This window comes from Perissodus microlepis, chromosome 17, assembly GCF_051167445.1.
Source record: "Perissodus microlepis isolate ML-2025 ecotype Zambia chromosome 17, ASM5116744v1, whole genome shotgun sequence".
In the NCBI taxonomy this organism is placed as follows: domain Eukaryota; kingdom Metazoa; phylum Chordata; class Actinopteri; order Cichliformes; family Cichlidae; genus Perissodus; species Perissodus microlepis.
In genome coordinates, this window is record NC_140477.1 from 35,990,431 (window position 1) to 36,011,657 (window position 21,227).

At 40.4% G+C, this 21,227-nt stretch overlaps 1 protein-coding gene and 1 non-coding gene across 2 annotated transcripts; both read right to left on the minus strand.

Moving 5' to 3' along the window:
* Positions 1-729: 729 nt before the first annotated feature.
* Positions 730-818, minus strand: trnat-agu (transfer RNA threonine (anticodon AGU)). The gene is given in 2 exon segments: positions 730-765; positions 781-818. It is a non-coding gene; the product is annotated as a tRNA-Thr (tRNA).
* Positions 819-8,541: 7,723 nt separating this feature from the next.
* Positions 8,542-20,570, minus strand: LOC146370023 (sorting nexin-4-like). Its single transcript, XM_084909504.1, has 14 exons — positions 20,432-20,570; positions 19,380-19,504; positions 19,059-19,197; positions 17,622-17,771; positions 17,432-17,479; positions 17,272-17,327; positions 16,554-16,626; positions 16,192-16,253; positions 15,569-15,634; positions 15,378-15,467; positions 13,272-13,371; positions 12,501-12,646; positions 12,283-12,397; positions 8,542-12,195 (listed from the first exon to the last, which is right to left on the minus strand). The coding sequence occupies exons 1-14, from the start codon at positions 20,513-20,515 to the stop codon at positions 12,148-12,150; spliced, it is 1,302 nt and encodes a 433-aa protein (XP_084765630.1). The 5' UTR covers positions 20,516-20,570; the 3' UTR covers positions 8,542-12,147.
* Positions 20,571-21,227: the final 657 nt, after the last annotated feature.

Sequence of the window (21,227 nt, forward strand, 5' to 3'; positions counted from 1 at the left end):
TCTGAAGCTAAACGCTTTCCGTGGAGTTTTTAGGACATCCTGATAGTAACAAATTACAGTAATCAACAGGGAGGCGGCAAAGTCTTAAACAACAAGTGGGCTCATCTGGGATTTGAACATAAGAAACTCAAACTGAGGATCATCCCCAAAAACCAACAAGTCACAGGAAACAGCTCCTTTTTAAAATCTCACATTTCAGTGCAACAGTTTCCAACACTTAGTAGCGGCCGCTACTAAGTTTTAATATTACTCTAATTTATCTTTCTGCGTCACAAAATAAACTTTTAACATATTTTCAGGCGAGAAAGTAGCCATATAAACTTCAAATATCTATTTGGTTTATCAAGACATCGCATATTTGCAAAAGTGCTCTGACGTTTTCGGAGACGTCTGTTACCCAGTGATTATCGTGATGTGCTCGCGCCGATCCACATCACGTGGGTCTATACTTTCTGTTCTTTTGTTCATATTTAACAAAACAAAAATGCAGACATAAGTGTACACATTAGTTTTGACTGGTAATGAAAATAGTTTTCTTTACAAATAACTCTCTCGCTGAACTAACAGCCAATCCCTCTCTGCTCATATTGCCTTCATATTAAATCATTTTGTGCTTTTTAAAGATCTTATTTTAACATTGCACTTAAAGGAATCCAGGCGCTCATCTTTCTGATCTCCGTAGACTAACAGGCCCTGGATGACTGAGAACAGACAAAACTTACATCTTTTAGGCACTGCTGGGAGTTGAACCCAGGATCTCCTGTTTTCTAGCTTAACACTTACTAGACAGGCACTTTAACCAACTAAGCCACAGTGCCACATACACACCACACAGATGAGTGACTGATGAACACTGAGAAAACCTCCAAACATCAAACCAATTTGAGCTTAAACAGAAACACATGAAAGGTAATCTTGTTTTTTTATATTAATCACCAGAGGTTGTCGCATCAAAAGAGACGACGTCTGTCAAAGTCAGGGGTTAAAAGTGTGACGGTGTTTTTGTTTTGCTAACTCTGTTTTATGGTAGGAGAAACGTAGCTATGTCAGTTTTAGTCTAAGTGCCTTTTGTTTAGATGAACTGCTGGACTTCCAGGCCAGCAGGTTTAGGGAAGTCATTTATGGGGTCACACTCTGACCCCACACACACACACACATACACACAGACAAGGTATTCTTTGTTGTCAATAGAAATTTGTACTTAGTAGTCAGTATAATCTTTTAATAATATAAGTCTGCAAATGATAGAATACTGCATGATGACCTTTTTATGATTCAGACTGTTATAGTTCACTGTGACCCGTTATGCAGGGAAGGAGCAGTACCTGCTAGATAAGAGCTTAACGAGCAGTTTCACTTCGTGCCAGGTAGAGAAGCCTCTCCTGGCACACACGCACACGCACACATATACACATCCACATTCCAATGTAGTAAACAAATGCACTTACTGTGTATATAAATAAAGACCAGGGCAGTGGCAGAGCGCGAGTCCCAGGGCCCTCACTCTCGTGCGAGTGCTCTGTGGCTGCCCTTGCTGCAAGTAAAACTGTGCGTTTCTCCTCTCTGACTCTCAGCTGAAGAAGTGTTTAAGAATATATCTCTTGACATTTGTCCACATGTATACCTATATGAAACGTCATATGTTAATGAACCTATGCATATTCATGTAACCACAATAAAAGGAGTGCTATGGGGAACCTGGCCGAGAGTCTGACGGAGGTCAAGTGGGTGGAACGACACTTGGCTCCAGGCAGGCCTCCCTCATGCATGAGTAACACAAAGAACTTTGCCTACTCGTGTCTTGCTTTTTGCTGTGTAGTAAATTGTCTTGAACGTTCCAGCGAATAGGTTTAAGCTACAAACCTATCAGAGTCAAATGCACAGTCTACTGCTTGCTGAATTTCATCACTTGCACACCTGGTATTTGTCAGGCACTTAATTCAGGTTTTTCACTTAATACAAGATATTTTAGCTTGAAATAAGTGAACAAATCTGCCAATGGAACAAGTGAAAATAGTCTAGTTTTTTTTTCTAGTTTTAAGATTTACTGTCTTTAAACAAGTTCCTTTATGTCCCGTCCCCCATGCCCTGGGGGACGGGGCTATGGCTCCCCACACTCCCTAGCAGATCGTTACATGGAGAAACCTTTGGAATACAAGCATGCTGATCCACACAGGTGTGCACACAGGTGTACACACGGGTGTTCACAGACACGGACTACACCTTTCTTGGCTGCTGCCTCAAAGCACATTGTGCGCTGTCTATCTTGCGTGCTGCACAATATCGTTTAATATTTAGTATCTACTGTTATCTACTGCTAGCTAGTTTATTGTGATGGTGCTGTTTTTTTTATTATGTTGCTCTTTGTTGTTTGCTTTCTCTTCTGTTTTTTTTCTCCATACAGGTGATCCAGGTGTTTTGTTTGTTTGTTTGTTTGTTTTTTCTTTCTTCCCCCCTTCTCACCGTCTTTTCTCCCCTTTGGTTTTCTTTCTCTCCCTCTCTTTCTTTCATTCTTTCTCCCTGTCCTATCCCCCAGTCATGTCTGTCCCGTTAGTAGCAACCGAAAATAAAATAAAATAAATTCATAATTATAATAAAGGTCAATCAAATGGACCAATATGGCAAGGCCATGATGATCCACTTGGTAAAATAAATCCGCTTGGCATCTTTCTTGGCCTTAAGACAACAAGTCTGATGGCTAAAGATCCAAACGGGACACAAAAAAAAAAAAGAAAAAAGAAAAAAAAAAAGAAATGCAGCCAAGAGGCCCATGGTGACTCTGGACGAGCTGCAGAGATCTACAGCTCAGGTGGGGGAATCTGTCCATTCCCCCACCTGAGCTGTGGGGGAATGGACAGATTCCCCCAAAGTGCAAGCTAGCTAGCACTTTGCAGGTGCAACACAGAGCTGCTAATTAGCGCTTAGTAACAGACTAATAAAATAACAGAAACTCTACAATTAGCTCATTTAAAAGCTTTCTTCTAATAATAAAATTGTTTCTTTCTCTGTGTTTCATTAGCTTTTGCTGATATCTTTCTGTCAATTACTTTAAAGCAGCTTGAGTCGATGTAGTCAGACGTTTTTTTCCTCGGTGTCTGTTCTCAAGTTTTTGTGAACAGACACCGAGGAGAGCAACAGAAAACCTCATTTAGGAGCTAAACTCTAGATTAACTAAACTCAGATTAAAGTTAGCTCGGTGCTTACCTTTAGATCAGACCCAAAATTAGGGCTGCCACAAACGATTATTTTGATAGTCGACTAGTCACCGATTATTTTTGCGATTAGTCGACTAATCAGATCATCATCCATTGGATGTACAACGTACAGCTTATTGCACCAGCAGCATCTGCTCTTATATAACTATCATTAGCTTACAGCTTTAAGTGTTTAAGGTATGTGCTAACTAAAAATAAAGACAAGATGATAGTTTATTAAATTTTAATGACATTTGCAGATTGTTTCAGTGAAGTTTAATAAACTCAGCCGTCTGCTCCTTGCTATCTAAAATATAACAGGACACCGGAGTAAATTCTCGAGCATCTCACACTTCTGATAATCAGCTGTCTGCTTGACGTTTATTCAACTATAACTTTAATCTCAGCCAAACCGATTTACTCAGGAACAAATAAAATACTAAAAAAAGCCAAACAATAACATTTTTAAGTTATCTAAGTGACTTATATATGTTTAATCTGAGTAGCGAAAGACGGCGGTGGGTTTGAAAACGATTTGCCGGGAGTCCGGTGTTCTCACCGGCTCTAGTGAGCCTTGAACCCCGGCTCGTTATCGAGCTGGTGGGTAACAGACGTCTTCGAAAACGTCGGAGCGCTTTTTGAAAATATGTGGTGTCTTGATAAACTGAGCAGATACTTGAGGTCTACACAGCTACATCCCCGCCTGAAAAAATGTTAAACGTTTATTTTGTGACCCAGAAAGAGAATAGGAGTAATATTAAAACTAACTAGCTGCCGCCATTGTTGTAAACTGAGCTGGGCTGCGCTATGAATTCTGGGACACAGCTTCTTCTTCTTCGGGGTTTAACGGCAGCTGGCATCCTTGTACATGCAGTGCTGCCATCTTCTGTTTCAGGCCATTAATACACTCTTAAATCCTACTACTTATTCCTGCGTCTTTTGGGATCTTACAAAGCTTCAAACGACGCGTCGACTATTAAATCAGTCGTCAACGGTTTTGATAGTTGACGTAATCGTGACTAGTCGACTAATCGTGGCAGCCCTACCCGAAATTAAATTGAAAGAAAAATGCCATAAAGCGGGAACTCGGCTTCTTCTTGTTCTTCTTCTTTTGGGTGTATTGGCGGTTAAAGCTCTAAGGTGCATTAGCGCCACCTGCTGGACTGGACTGTTCGTGTCATTAAAGTCATAATTTGGCCACAGACTTGTTGGAGTTTCTGTTGATAGAAAAGATGGAATTCAAGGATCTCGTGATTTGGGTTCATGGTTTTCACCGTTTACTCTGCAGTGTTCTGCCAGTGTATAGCAAACCCCATCATGAATAATTTAATCTTTGTTACAACTCTAGCTACCGGTGTTCCCTGTGTGCTTCACTTACAGTTCCAGGACAGTAACCCAAACTACTCCAAACACAACACTACGCTTACTGAACTTAATTGATACATTTCTTTTTTCTTTTCTTTTATTTGAGTATACTATGTTGACATTTGAGCCTGACATTTGTCCCTGTTGCGCTAACATGTGATACAGTTATAAGGAGTCTGTGTGTGTTTTCCATTACTTGATGTATGGTTTCTGCTTTGGGTGCATGGTGTCTTGAGTTCAAATACCTGATAAGTACACACAGAGATTCACTCTTTGCTACTTGTATTGATGAAAGTTCTTAAGGTTAAAGACTCCTACATCTAAATTCTGATTAGTTACCTTAGAAAAAAAAAGTGTAATAGGATGTGTGTGCTGTACTAATGGAGACACATATTTAAACCACACAGAGTGGAGGCTGGTTTGCTAAAATAAGATGGACAAGAAGTCGATTGGATTACAGTAGCAGCAGCCAAACACCCAGGAAAGCAGACATATGAATGACTACAGATCTTCCTTACTGAACTTATGCATAAGCTTCATTTAATTTCTGCTCAGCGTGTGGACTGAGTGTTTTGTTTTGTTTTGTAGCCCATCTTATGCAAATTGTAGTTTCATAATGGTGAACATCATTGTTAAGGACAGGCTAGTTTAAGGTCTATCCAAATCTCACTGAATGTCTCTTCTCTTTTCTTACGTCCTTAACAAATGCCCTACCAACTTTTCAAAGAGGAGAAATTGGAGATCATAGGTACTTTTGGCATGCACTCCTGGTCTCCACCACTACTCCTCACCAGACTGTTATCCTGATGATCTGGTTGTAGCGCAGAGCTTTTACATACCTGATTTCTCAGTGTTGATTAGCTACGTATCTTTGTGGGAGGTTAGGTTGCACTGTGGCTAAGTTGGTTAAAGTGCCAGCCTAGAAAGCAATATAGTAAGCAGGACGTCCTGGGCTCAAATCCCAGTAGTTCCTAAAAGATAGTAGATGCTGTCTGCCTGTTCTTAGTTGTCAGGTCATTGTACAGAAAAATTATGGGACTTCTTTAAGGGATAACTCCTGTTAGTGTTAAAAAAGCAGCCCTTTGCTTTTAGAACTGAAGAAGCCTCTTGGATGAGAGGTCTCATTGTTTGTTTTCTTTGTTCACTCTGTATAATGAGAGCAGGTCATTTCTTCTCAGGTAGGACTGTAAGAATCAGAACACTATATTGCTCACCAAACTGGATGTAACAGAGCTTTTAACTGAGAATTAATTTGTTTGAATTATTTTTTTCTTGTATTTTGGAAACTTCTTCTCACACCTCTTATTTGACCCTAAATAAGGTGATCAGTGAACATCTGTGAAATGCAGCTGCCGGTAACATAGGTAAAACACTGATGAGACCTGGATCAATTGCTAACTAAACAAGGACTGCATAAATTTTCATAGAGTTAACTAAGGACCACATGGTCTCCTATGGAATTTGAAAGCAGGCCCCCTCTCACCCAAAGCCAGAATCAAATCCCTAAACCAAACTGACAGACCTGTGTCACCAAGACAGAAGCAGACTCCGGGTGGACAGGTGGAGCACTCTCAGCTCAGTTTTTATTCAATGAAAACTGCTTCAGCAGCAGTTTAATAATTTGTAATAGCTTCAATAATAATAATAACAACAAATTGCATTATTTCTGCAAATATTGGTTTTGAAACATCCCTTTGACTGCCTGCTCAACCATTTGGTTTAGCATATTTTGAGAGACTATATATAATGAACTGGAGTACTTACCTTAACTCAACCTTATTGAGCCATCTCTACCACTTGGTTGAGTTATGTTATCCTAAAAAAAAACACTAGATGGCACTGTGTCAGGATATGGCAGGCCTCATCTGCCACCCTCCAACCAGGAAATCAGAAAGCAAAAAATCACTCTGGACACATGGACTGTTTTGGCTAAAAATTTTAAAGGTAAGTACATTTTTCTGCAGTATAAACATGTCAGAGTCTTTACTGAACATGATTATGTCATTTGATACCAGAAAATAGCTGTAATAAATCCATAATATTTTTTTAAAAACATGCTCAACCAAACGGTTGATTTGTCAATTGATGGTAAGAGTAGCAAAACTTAGCTAATGTTTAGAACTGTTGTTTTAACATATGAAATTGACTATTTACTATTGAATATAAATAATTTAATGATCTATACATGTAAATATGACATGTTTAAAATTTTCCATGACAAATACTGTATGTTACAAAATGTTCTAATGTTTAAAGATTTACTCACTTTCTGTGATTATTTTTTAAAGTACAGTTTTAAATGACACATGGAAATCAAACCAACTATATTTCTACAATTTTATTTTTTTTAATGTTTATTAGATGGATTGCAAATCCTTTTATGGAGCAAGACAACGCACCTACCTGGCCCTTGTACCTGAAAATTCTCAGGACTCCGATGGTGAACTGAGTGATGATGACCCAATAGAGGATCCAGATTTTCAACCCAATTTTGCAGATGATAGTGATGAAAGCCGCTTTGATGTTTCCCTGGATGAAGATGCTCCTTCAACAAGTAGATCTAATAAACTTTCGCGTAAAATGAGCAAAAAAGGGAAACCTATCCTAAAAACAGTTCCCTTGGATGAAGCAGAGGATACATTAGACCCATCTTCCTCTTTAGTCCCAAAAAAAGACACAAGAAGAATCTGGAAGCATGAGGACATTGAAGAATTTCAAATCCCATGCCCATCACTCATCCCTGCATACAATGAGCATATGGGAGGGATAGATCTCTCTGACATGCTGGTACACCTGTACAAGACCCCAGCCAAGTCTACAAGATGGTACCTGCCACTCTTTGGTTACATGCTTGATCTGTCCATTGCAAATTCCTGGCTGGTCTACAAGAGGGAATGTGGACAACTAAACCAGAAACCAATCACACTCAAAAGATTCCGCTTGGCAGTTGCGCATAGCTTGAAACAAGTCAACAAGCCAGCATCCAAAGTTGGCCGACCATCATCCAGCTCTCCACCACCACCAAAGAAACGATACACCCCAAGACCCTCACAACCACAGCCAGATGTGCGATATGACTGCTTTGGGCATTGGCCACTTCACTGTGACAAGCGAGGCCGATGCAATTACTGTCCAAAGGGCGTCTCAAGATGGAAATGCCAAAAATGCAATGTTTTCTTGTGCTTGAATGCCAGTCAGGAATGCTTTGCAGTGTACCACCAGAAGATCTAATCATCAAGGGGTATTGGTGAAGTTGCATGAACGGCAAAAGAAAAGAGCCAGAACTGTTTCAGTGTGTTCTCAAATTTTTCAGTGCAAAATGGCAATGGTATATAATATACCACCAGAATTTTCTGGAAAATAAAATAAAAACTGTTAGTGCTGTTCCAACACTACAGTGAAAAGTTTATGTTAACAACAGGTCAAAAGTGAATTTGTATGTTTATGAATTTTCGGTAATTGCAGATCAAGTTTTTGATCAAATTTACAATATTTTTGTGTTTTATACATTTTGTGGTTTGTTATTATAACACCCACTGTTGAAATGGAATCCAACAATGTTTGATGTTTTACTACCACAATAAAGTGGGTCAAACACAAAATTGGGTAGTTATTGTTTTGCAAAATGAGTATAACCTTTACTTTTTTCTACTAGTTATGTCTGTAGAACTTTATGTAGTTGTACCATAGAGAGACATCTCAACCGTTTGGTAGAGGGTAATATTTAAAAAACTATAAGGTGTGTATAAATTTTTTTTTTGATTGTGATCATTATTGACCTAAAGGAATAGAAAATATGAACAAATAATTTTTTCATTGTATTTTTCTTGGTGAGGCAGTCAAAGGGTTAAAAAAGACAGACTTTTCTGTCTTTTTTAAGGATGTTTCAAAACCAATATTTGCTTTAATGTTCCCAGTGTAAGCATTCACACTTTGATGTAATAGCTTCAAGAAGTGTTTCAAATTCATGGATATCAAAGGATTGAACAGTGAATGTTTAAGTTTATTTATAAGACCTTAAGTTCAAAATTACATCAAATCACACAAGACAAAGAAAAGAAATTAAAAAACAACCAAACAAACCCCACACAGCTTAGTCAGTCCAAATCAAAAGTACAGGAGAAATGCCAGAGTCTGAAGAAGATGATCTTCTGTGTTCGTTAGACAGGGCAACAGAGAGTCCACCGAGTCCAGAAGAGTTTCTACAGCGCTACAGGTGCATCAGCACAAAAACCCACAGACGCAAGAACAGTTTCTTCCCAAAGGCTATAAACACCCTGAACTCACACGTGCACCGATAACACATTTCCCTCTATGAACCACCACTGTGCAATACCATATTCTATGTGCAATAACCCAACTGTATATACATAACACTATTTATTACATATTTACTTATTTGTACATTTTATTTAATTTCTCTCTGTTAATACTGTTCATATGTATATAGTGCTGCAGAACTGCCAATGAGGTTAGGGAGCAGCCTAGCACTGCAATTATACTATCTGGCTTTACTCTTAAGTCATAAATCAGATTATATATGTTAAACATATTTAACATATAATATAAGTTGTAATCTGGCATTTCATTGGGCCATCAAGCGTCCAATATCTCTGCTTCCATGTCCTTAACCAAGCATCTCTGCTGTGGTATGTAGGTGCTGTAAGTGTACAACGTGTAGTAAACTGGCTGATTAGGCGTTGATAATAAAAGTCACTATGAGCAGGGGGCTGATCCAGATGGGAGAAAGACTGTTTAACAAAATTCCTGATAAGTTCCTGATTTGTAAGTGCTGAAATAAATGAGCAGAGGGGAGCATAAATTTGACTGCTGCTGAGCAAATGAAGCAAACAATTGTTGATGTAGAGGTGCTTAATAGTGTGAAGACCTAAATCTGACCGTGCTTATACACGGGGTCCATCAAGCCAAGTGAAAGAGAAAGGTTTTAAGTTACGGGGGTAAAAAATGATAGGTCTGGAAGGCACAGAGCATCCCTAACTTGCTTTAAGATCCTGACTGAGTGACCAAGGACAAAATCTTTACTATGAAGTTTGGTAGGTATGGTAGGTTTAGAAAACAGAATAGCATCAAGCGATGTACTAAAAATGGATTCAGGTATGTGCGCCCCTATAAAAGGCCAGGAAGGACCGCATCCCTTCTGAACCGCAGGAACAGCTGAAGCATTATTCCAGAAAACCCACGTTCTGGCATTGCAAGCCCAATAATATTCCTGAAAACTGGGAGGCCTAATCCGCCCTCTGAGGTGGGTTTCTGTAACTGTGCCTTTACAATTCTATGTGGTTTATGTGCCCAGGTGAAAGGCATCTCAACTGAACAGTCTGCATGCATTAGCTAAATGTTAGTGTTTTATGTTCTATGATTATTTGTAAAAACATAAACAAACAAAAACACATTACAGGCACTGTAGGACAAAAGTATTGTTTTCAGTCCTCATGTATTTTTGATACTGTATTTGTGAAAAACTAATATAAAATGTCAACTCTTAGCCGATATACAAGGGGAAATTATTGTTTTAGCTGTTTGCATTGCAGCCAATTGTACAACTGGGAATTTTGTACAATGGGATTCACAGGAAGTGGAACTGTGCTCGTAAATTGGCTTTGATATGATGCCGATGACAAACAGTTCTGCTCACAGTCACCAGCACCAAAAATGATTTAAACCATCAAAATGAACAAAGATACAGTTTGCAGTGTCAACCCTTTTTATTCAAACACCTACACTCAGCTTCAAAAGGAAACATCGCACTCACAAAGCTTTTAGTGCTGGCAAGCATTTCCAACAAATCACGTCGTTTAAATAACACACCGAATATCGAAGACAAAACCTTCAGAGAGTTTCAGTCAAAGATATCGTTAGATCAGAATCAGAGAGACTTTATTGATCCCAGAGGGATCAATATGTGCAGCTCTTATGTGCAGCTTATCATACAGATCTCAACACATTTATTAGACCTCCTGTCATAAATTTGAGCCAGCACAGGATCGTACAAATGTATTAAGCATCAAATTCAAACAATAAAACATTTTTTTCTGTTAAGGAACAAAAGTGAATAACTGCAATTTTGCATTGTCAAAAAATTAGTTGACAATTTTAGTATTTAACATTTTTTGGTTGTTTTTTTGGAAAAAAATATTAGTTTAAAAATTCATGGAAAAAACAAAAATGATATATCAGCATTAAAAACGATTGTTTCAGTTAAAGAGCTTGTGCATACGTGTGCATTAACCATAGCAGAAATCTAAAAAGGATTTCGGTAATTGCCATTAGCCGTTAATCTACCCGTTAGCTGTGGCACACACCTCACATTGGGTGGTGGTCTAATAAATTGTTAAACACGTATGTGTTGTCGCTACTTCAACATCCTGTAGCCTCTTCCTTTTACAGACAGAGCAAGAGAAAACGTAATGTGACTTTGGTTGTTTTAAAATTAACATTTTGTATTTGTTCAGTACAACATGGACTCTGGCTTCATTAGTCCAATACATGTGCTTTATATAACCTCAATATTCTGACCAATCAGCTCCCTTCACACGTGTAGTTCAGTTGGTTCAGACCAAGAAAAAACATGACACACTGTTGCCTGGTAGCACTGGTCCCCACTGAGATATAATGAGAGATATAAGACAGAAATGTCTGACACCATGATGGAAAGGCAGAGCTCCAACTTTAGCAGTGTGAGCTGTAGGATGCTTTGGAGCGGTAGTTTTATTATTCCACATGGCAATATACACATCCCTGTAAACATTTATTCATGTTGTAACCAAAGACTGTAGATAACGCCACTGTCATGTGATCAACTGATTTTGATGTTTTTCTGCTTCCATGTAGAAAAACGGAGAAAAAAAAGAGAGACTGGAATGCGAGGAATGCTGCAACTACGACTAGCAAGCTTAGTTAGCAGGCTGCATTCATGAACTGCAAAAAAAGACTACATAAAGACACAGCTGCTCGTTAGTGATTAAAAGCACATCAATAATATTCTTGTATTTCACTCATCAAACCTCAGTCTGTGTCACACAAACATTAAAAATGCTTCAAAAGGCACCAACAGCACAAAATCCAGGGAAAGGTTCCATTTGGAATCATCAGTTATCAGAGGTGAAGTTACTTTATCGTTTCACTATGTTTATGCCTACTTTACTTTCACAAAAATGAAACAAACTGCACTTTGGTTCAGTTGACAGGTTTCAACATAAATCAAACCTATGGGATGGTCCAATGCAGAATTATGAACTCATAAAGTGGAGAGATTCAGTGGATAAAACAAAGGTGCCTGAGATTACACCAAGGTTTATGTGTGGATCTAAACACCACGTATTCTTACATTTCTTTGCCAAACATGACTTTATCTGCCCCAAAGCATACTCACTCATCCCAGCAGCAGTTATCCAGCTTTAAAAACTGAAAGAAGCAAAGCACCAGTTTAAAGTTAGAAAAAACGTCTCAGTTAAGTCTGGGACTATTACACTCCAGTGTTCAGGTCTTTGAATGATCCACCACCTCCTGGCATCATTTTCCCAGAATCATCCTAGAGGGAGAAAATCTTCGGAATATTTCCTCAGCCTCACATCTTGAGGAAACATTCCTTGGCATTGCTCCAAACCTGGATTCCCTGCAGTTAGGGAGCAGAAACAAAAACATCCAGTAAACTTGAGTGCCACTTTTCCTTTGAACCTTAGCTAGCTGATGTGCGACGTACCTTCTTGCACATGCTGATCTGCATGACAGCGTAGTTGATGAGAGCTTCCCGTAGGTCTTTGTCTTTCTGCTCCTTGAAGCGCTGGATATCCACCCAGGCCTTTTCCACGTGCTCTCTGCAGTCAAAGATATATCATCTTTAAATCCGCGTCGATCTTGAAACATTTCCAACTGCTTTTACCCCAAACCTTCCCACACCAGGCAGCTTTCAACACTCACGCGCGCTCAATCGTTTTCTCCTTGACAGTCTCTTCACCCTCTGCTATCAGATCCTCCAGCAGCTTCAGCCTGGCCTCCCTCTGCTCAGGTGCTTCTTGTCCAAAAAGCTTGTTGGTCATGCCTTTGAAGGAGAATGTCCGCACGATCTGAGGAGGTGAAGGGGAGAAGGGACAACACTGAAAATTGCAGGTGTCTCCTAAAACTAGATCCTCCTCAAACTCTGAATCTTTAACATTTTAATCTTTGCTCAAGTGCAACTGAAGAGCGTCAGTATTTTCATGGATCAGGTTTCTGGCATGCAGTTTTCTACAAATTGTTCTCAATTTACTGCCCTATAAGCACGTCTTATCCTGCAGCTGATGGGTGTTCAGTTACTTGGAATGACAAGTTTCTATCAGAATGAGTGTATAAAAAGCAGAGATGGATGCTCAAAGCACAGTGACAAAGCTTTGGCTCTGTCCTCTACTGGGGAAATTATGGTTCAGCAAACTGGGAACCTACTGGGAGTCCACAGCTTCAGACTGGTCTGCTTGGATTTACCCAGGTATACAAACTCAGCGAAAAACCTGAAGTTTCCAAGCTCTGTGCTTGGTCCAAAAGTTAAAGACATAACACAGTCCCAAAAGCTCACCATCTTGTTCTGCCTTTAATTCACAGATAGGTAAATCACACATCTGCAATGTGAAGGATTCCATATATGTTTCCTATGTAGCCGTGTGTAAGTGTTAACAGGCAAGGAAAAGGAATACATGTAGAACATGAGCAGTGTACCCCTGTAGCCAGCTCTTCACGCTGCTGCTTCTTCGAGATGAGATCCTGCGAGGCCATCTCCAGCTCAAACTGGGTCAGCTCATGTTTCCTGCACACTGCCCTGCCAGAGCGCAATACACAAGAATGCATCATTCAAACATACTGCATGTTCAAACAGGAGCCTTTGGCATTGTAGAGGAACGAAAAAGAGGAGAGATACATAGACATATGTGACACATGCTACATCTGACTCTGAGATGCAGATGCTCTTCAGCATCATGGAGAATCCATCACCACAGCCTACGCAGCAAAAGGCTCATTGGCCCACAGAGGAGAGCCTTTTTACCTGTGGTAGAGCTGGGCGATATAAGATTTTTTCATATCACGATATGTTTTTGTCATTTCAGGCGATAACGATATATATCACGATATAAGCCAAATAACTATATTTGTAAGGTTTAAATGTGCCGTTGCTCACAAGTAAAATGTGAAACAATCAGCAGCTTGTTTTGATTTAAATATTTATTTCCCATAATAAGTTCAACAGGGTAGATGTACTTAAGGAACATGAGACTTTTTCAGATAAATAAAGGCAAATATTGCAAACTACACAAAAGGCAGCCGCTAAAGCGTTTAAGTTTCAGAATAGAACAAACGAAACAGACTAAACTGTCAATTCCACTTAGAAACAAAATATTAATTCTAAAAATAAATCTTAGTTTGTTTTACAGAAGAACAGACAAAATTGACTAACTTTTGTCAATATCAAATAAACTGAGAACTAAAAGGAAATTCTCAATCTCTCCTTGTTGTATAGCTGAGCTTTTCAAACAGTTTTAACAGTTACTTTAGTCTGACAAAAGCCGAATGACGAATTAGCGCTTCCAGTCAGAGACTGAGCTGCACCGCTTTATTGTATTTCCAGACTTGCTTTCGGCACAATTTACAGTGCGCGCTACTCTGTTTTTGTCAGACTTGAAATAGCAGAAATACCTTCACACTACAGAACTTCTATGGCTCTTCCTTTCGACAGTCTCTCCGGCATCAGAACCATCATCTGTGTTCTCTTCGGTAACCTTCGGTCACGCTCTCGGTTGATGTTTCTCTAGTCGGCGCACTCATTTCCTCCATTATCTGGGCGGCACGGCGGCTGGCTGCTTCCCAAACAAATACACATGTGCAGCTTGGCACTTGTGCTGTACGTAACAAGTCACGTGATGTGACGCTGCGGCTGTGATTGGTTCGGCTCTGCGCTACTTAATTTGGATTGGCTGTTCTTTTTTTTTTTTAAGAGGACAAGAGTGTTGAGGTCTATCGCAATAGTTTAAGTTATTTTGCAATACATATCGTTATCGTTCTATCGCCCAGCTCTAACCTGTGGCTATTAGACTGTAAGACTCTACACGTGCACATCAACATGTTAGAATAGCATATATATAAAACATATCATTGTTTTGGCAGCACTCACTGGATTGACCGATCTTCAGAACAATAGGAAAGTAGCTTGCCATCACCAGTGTGTGAATGTGTGTGTGAATGGGTGGATGACTGGTTGTGTAAAGCACTTTGGGGTCCTTAGGGACTAGTAAAAGCGCTATACAAATACAGGCCATTTACCATTTAAAGTCCAAGGAACTGAGTAAAAATCTAAGAAAGTAGGAAGGTTCCTCAACAACTGCTTATTCCAACATTGTCAGTTCAAAGATATTCAAACCTGACTGAAATTTCCCGCTGCCCATGTGGACATGCCAGATGCCTCGTGGAGAAATGTTCTCTGGTTAAACAAGACAAAGACTGAGCTATTTGGCCACAATGACAGGAGGGATGTTTGGAGGAGCAAAGGTGAGGCTTTCAAACCTAAAACACTGGCAGCTGTAAAGAGCAGCGGTGTTAGCATCGTGCTTTGGAGCTGTGGTACTGGTACAAAGTAGACGGAATAACGAAGAAGGAACACCTTAAATTCTTCAGCTTTATTACAGATCAACAGCTAAATCATTGAAACTTGTGCACAACTGGATACTCCAACAATGATTCCTAACAAATACTGAAACTGGCTTTGGAATGGGTAAGACAGGCTAACACGGAGCAGCTGCTGGAAAATCGCTCGGTGTCGCAGTTTGGTCTTACCTCAGAGCTTCGGCATAGAAAAGATATTCTTTCAGCTGGTCTGCATAGTGTTCCTCCTCTTCTAGGATATCATCTATTGAAGCAGCATATCTGCAACCATGTGACAAAACACAAGATCTCACATCAGCAGAAACACAGCTGGTGGTAACATCTGTAGCACTATGTGGTAAATCCATGTCAGGGAAACGTACGCATCCATATGATGACCCGCACTTTGCAGTCCATCTCCCATCTCTTTTTCAATGGCACTCCACTCACTGCAGTGAAGACATGGACGTGCACACATAAGTATAAACAGTATGCCACCCAGTGCAACATCTGACAACACAGTATCTTAAAAATGACGTTTTCTTTCCTTTTACTTAACACAAAACAGCACGTGAGCAGGGTTAGAAGAGTCTGTTACTCATAGATACATCGTTAGATCCATTCATCTCTACACTGCAAACCGGCCCACACTATGTGTGACAGCTCAACAAAACCACGCTATCATCCAAAAACGCCTGTGCCACTCGGCTTCACACAGGAACAAAGAAGACAAAAACATACATGGTTCATAATTTACTAAGAAAAATAATGTGAACATGCGTTCTACATATACTAAAGTAAACATTGCCAGTAGATTGTTTAGTTAAAACCCCAAATTGGCTCCAGTTTGAGGATATAAGGACAGATGGTGCAGCTTGTGAAGCTAAAACTCAGGATTTGTATTAAAACCAACTGAGAGAATGAGAAATTAGGCAATGAAACTTGAACAAATTAACGATCAGTACATTTTTCTTAGCCTTGCAGACGCATAATAAACTTGTCAAACCTGAAGACTCGTCCATAGTTTCCATGAACTTTAAAAACACCGTACAGTCGGTCAGCAACCCTCTACAAGAGACACGCAGAAGGATGTTTGTTAACCTTAATGTTCCTGAGGTTAAGGATGAACTTTCACTGTTATTTTTGAAGTTCAGTATAAGTGACTCATTGATTTTTAAGCAGCTGTAATCACAATGTAAATCTTTGAAAACAAGTTCACCTCATCATGTCTGAAGGCTGGATGATGATGATGTCACTGTTGTGTTTAGAACTGGCTTCTGATATTTCCAAGGGGCAAAAGATTTAGGAGCACATGTTTGTGTGTGTGTGTGTGTGTGTTTGTGTGAGACAGGCAAAAGTGAGACTTACTGCTCGTGCTCGGAGCAGCTGAGATGTGTGAGACTGCAGCTCATCGCTGTAATGCTTCATCTCCATGAAGCATCTGAGTGATAAAAGAAGAGAGACACATTTACACAAGATTCATATTTTTATTTTGTTTGATTAGCTCCTTACGAAGAACAACATCGATGCAAATGACCACCAAGTGCCTAAAGGTCCTTCCACACACAAAGTGGCGTGCACTGTGGGAACTGCTAGCTTGCACAAACAGCCTAAAACTTATCTTGCAGCTGATGATCGGCCTGCACTAAGTCGCTCATGGTCTTGACATGCATCACATGCACACTGCTGTCATTCTGCATTTCTATTGCTCATGCGAGAGTATGTCATACCCTGCCGTTCGCTCCCTGGCCAGTGGACACTGTGCTTTGCTCAATGCAATAGGAAACAATTTTTGCGTTGCATTAGTCATAAAAATGAATGTTATTGTGTTGTATGTGAAAATCCCTTATTGGTTACTTAAAAATATCTCAGAAATCATCAAAGAATGGGCTTAAACATGCAGGAAGGTCCAAACTAGTGTGTGTCTGTGCACACCCACAGACACACACTAGTTTGCGTATCTGTGGACATTTAGTTTAGGCTTCTGGCTGAGTGGTGGCAGAGTCTGTCTTATTTCTGTGTTGATGCTTTAAATTAAATGTTTTTACAAAAAGAAAATAAGTCTCTTATTAAAACAGTAACTTACTTATCTGGATTTCTCACTCTGAAGGTGGCACTGAGAGCCCTGAGCCTGGAATCAGCCTGCAAAAGGAGTTCCAGGAGATATTTACACTTACTGAACACTGAGGATATCTGCACAACTGTTAGTACGAGTTCAGGAACTGATGCTCGCAAATGTCCAGTACCTTTGCCTGAAATCCTGTCTCGTACACCGCTTCTCTCCAGCCATGCTCCTGACACACACACACACACACACGCACACACACACACACACACACACACACACACACACACACAGAAGAACAGGTTAGTTACACTTCAGGAGTTCATCTATAAAAGATCAGCTGAATTTGCCCAGACTGCAGCACCATGTACCTCAGTGAGGAAGTAGTAGAGGATCTTGTCATTGCAGAGGACTGGATGAGAAGCCACACGAAGAAGAAAGTTCTCGAGTCCAACCCTGCGTCGCTCCACAAAGTCAGGGTCCATGTTGTCTGCAGACAGCTTGTGCCACACAAACTCTGCCTGTATACATGAAGACCAACCATTTTCACTCGACCTATTCACACACGCATTTGTTTTTGACACTATGCTTCTGCTTACATATATAAAGAAACCCCCTTATCTAAAAGATCGCTCCATTCAAGAGTTCGTGGTCTCAATTCAATTCAATTTAATTCAATTCAATTTTATTTATATAGCGCCAAATCACAACAAAAGTCGCCTCAAGGCGCTTCATAGATACAGAGAAAAACCCAACAATCATATGACCCCCTATGAGCAAGCACTTTGGCGACAGTGGGAAGGAAAAACTCCCTTTTAACAGGAAGAAACCTCCAGCAGAACCAGGCTCAGGGAGGGGCGGGGCCATCTGCTGCAACCGGTTGGGGTGAGAGAACCGGTCGCAGCAGATGGCCTGCTCTACCTCCTTCTCTTGGAAGGAGGTAGAGCAGGCGGTAGAGCAGGTCACCTACTGATCCGAAGGTTCGTGGTTCAATCCCTGGCACCTCCAGTCTTGGGCGAGATACTAACCCCAAGTTGCTCTCTGATGCATCCATCAGAGTGTGAATGTGGTTAAACCGCACTCAGTTTAGAGTCAGTGCTTGTGAGAATGGGTGTGACTGGGTGAATGTTGTATACAGCGCTTTGAGTACTCCGGGAGAGTCGAAAATGGCTATATAAGAATCAGTGCATTTACCATTCCATCCAAGTCAAGCATGTTAGCATTAGTTAACATTAACAAGCAAGAATGAAATATTCTGGTGAGACATGCTTCATTAAATAAATTAGCACTAGCTACATCTAATTAATGCAGCTAGTGCTAAAGCAGTTAGCTAGCTACTCTTAGCTTGTTTGGCTGCTAACGTTATCGCTAGAAAAATCCTCTTTGATGCCACGTCACTGTTTGCTTTTCTGTCCTACTGTGGAATCTGCTTTGGAGTGTGGGTTGTGCTGGGAGCTAGTAAGTGGATGCTAGTCATTAGTGACATTAGTGATTAATGAGCAGGGCCAAGGCGGTCTGGAGGAAACATCACATCCTTCACAAAGAAATTACTCTATAACTTAATGTTGCATTTTGACCCATTTTAAAATTCGGCAATAAAAAGATTAATACATGACAAATCATTATATGTCAGTGTTATGATGGTATTAATCATGTGTCATGCATTGTATGAGTAATGACAAAGATTTTCAGCTCAATATTGACTAAGCCTTCAGTTGCCAGAGTTAACTGGATGTGCTTACACTTGTGTTGTCATATTAGATTATATATTTCTTAAAAGACACTTAACAAAGTCACACTGGACTCACCCTCTTCTCAGGCAGAGGAGGTACCACAATGTACGGATAGGTCACTATCAGGTAGTTCCGCAGCAGTTCAAACTCACTGTACCTCCTCCACAGACAGTCGGGGGCTGGGTTATGGCCTTCAGCGACTGCATCCATTGGCCTTTAAAGAATGGACCACAGTAGAATTTTGTTCTATTTTTGCTGAGCCAATAGATGCAATTCATGCAACATCACAAGAGGAAAATATCATCACAGATAAAATATATACAGTGTGAAAACCTCACAGCTTAACCCACAGAACTTCCTTTCATACCAAACAGGCAAACAGCATGCTGTGCTCACCTTGTTTCGATCAGGTACACAGTGAACGTCTCCTGCATGCTCACTGCATTTTTGCCGCTCCTCTTCTCGGCCTCAGCTACGCAGATCTCCATCCTGCGCATGAGGGTCGAGCCCTCTTCCACCATCTGAGTCGACACAACAAAAGAACACATGATTTGGCCCTAACACTTAAACCAAGAAACACAGAAGTCAGTGAGAAAAGCTGAGGTAACATTAGTCAGCGAAACAACAAAGCCTCAGACGGGTATGGTGTTTTATCCTTCAACACTTGATGTTCTTTACAATGACAAATATGAATGAGTTGATACCACTAAAATCTTTTGGTGTCAATTTAATTACGAAGAGTTGGTAGGAGCAGGAACCAAAAGCAAAGAGGAAGTGAGAGCTGGAGTTTTTGTTTTTTTTACACAGATATTGTCACATGTTCTGAATATGCATGACGTGCACCCCACCTATGCCAGCTGGGTTATGCTCCAGCCCTGAATTGGACAATTAATGAAGAAAATGGATGATGGAGTGTATCCCTGACACAGGTAGACAAATTTATTCCATTGAGTTCCTTAAATGAAAGACAGAAACGTTTAAACAGACTCAGTGACTGTCACATAGTAATTCGTGTTTGTTGACTCGTAGGGTGCGTGAACAACTACTCTGACTGCGCTACATCCCAGGAACATGCACAACTCCAACCTTGTGTTTTCCTTCAGATGATCCTTCAGCTGTCTCTAAAACATGCGCAGCTCGATCATCCATCAGCTCCATGCTCCTCCCTACGCTAACAGCTGTTTATATGACGCACGCGATCCGCTTTTATACCCAAATTAACATGGTAATATCGGCAAAATGAGTTAAACGCAAAAGTAAAAACATTACTGAGCTCAGTGACATGCTGACGTGTATGATCCTGCATGTGCTAGACTGTATGTAAGGAACCTCTGCCCTGAGCTTTAGGTCAACGCTAAATGCCATGTACCGTTAAATAACGCGCAATGACAAATAAAAACTAAATAAATGAGCAGGTTAACCGGGATAAAGAGAAGCTACGGTCTCACAGTGTTGTTCAAGCTGCCATCCGCTCCCGTTTGGTCTGAATCATCGTCAGTCCCCAGCGACTCTTCCCTTCCATCATCCGCCATCACCTTTCTCTCCGTGATGTTGATGTTGATCACGGCGCATGCGCAACACGTCCCTTCATCCTCGAACTCCCCCGTCCCGTGGTCGTTAGAGCCGTGCCAAGCAAAAACGGGTATTTTCTGAGATTACACAGTCACATATTGATGGAAATACGAAATGTGTGTTTAGTCAGCGAATCGCGATTTTAAGGAAACACGCTACAAGCTAGTTTTCATCGAAATGAGTGGTCCTCAGGGAGAAGCAGGGGTGTGTCTGGAGTGAGAACTAGGGTGCCACTGACCCCTCCCACCATCACCACCAAACCTTAAATTAACACTTTGCAAAAGTGTTCTTGGGCCCTTTTATGCCACTCCATTTCAAAAGTCCTGTAAACAGCCCTGGATACCTCCTGGATGTTTAGTAACATTAACAAAACTACTGACACAGCAGGGAAAATCAGCTGTGATACAATACTGAATCTGGAAACAAATGAATAATTTCCATGGGAAGGGGTATATAAGTTGAGGAAAATGTGGAATCATTACTCAATGAATCAACTGGTTGGGAGTCTGAAGTTTGATTTAATGAATAGTGGAGGTTCTCTGACGCCACGTTCCATTTTTATAATATAAGGGTGAAATCTTCTGACAAGAATTAGTGGAGACTGCGTGGTCCTGAGAACTGAGACTTGGGTGGACTCCTGGACTTATCCAGGGAGTTCCAAAAGGTTGATTC

Excerpts from the sequence above, each read along its gene's own strand:
- LOC146370023 (XM_084909504.1), bottom strand. The coding sequence starts at position 20,515 with ATGGCGGATGATGGAAGGGAAGAGTCGCTGGGGACTGACGATGATTCA. Across the intron at positions 16,254-16,553 it reads AGCTGCTCCGAGCACGAGCA|AGGGTTGCTGACCGACTGTA; the intron begins GTAAGTCTCACT and ends TGTCTCTTGTAG. Across the intron at positions 15,468-15,568 it reads GCGGGTCATCATATGGATGC|ATATGCTGCTTCAATAGATG; the intron begins GTACGTTTCCCT and ends ACATGGTTGCAG.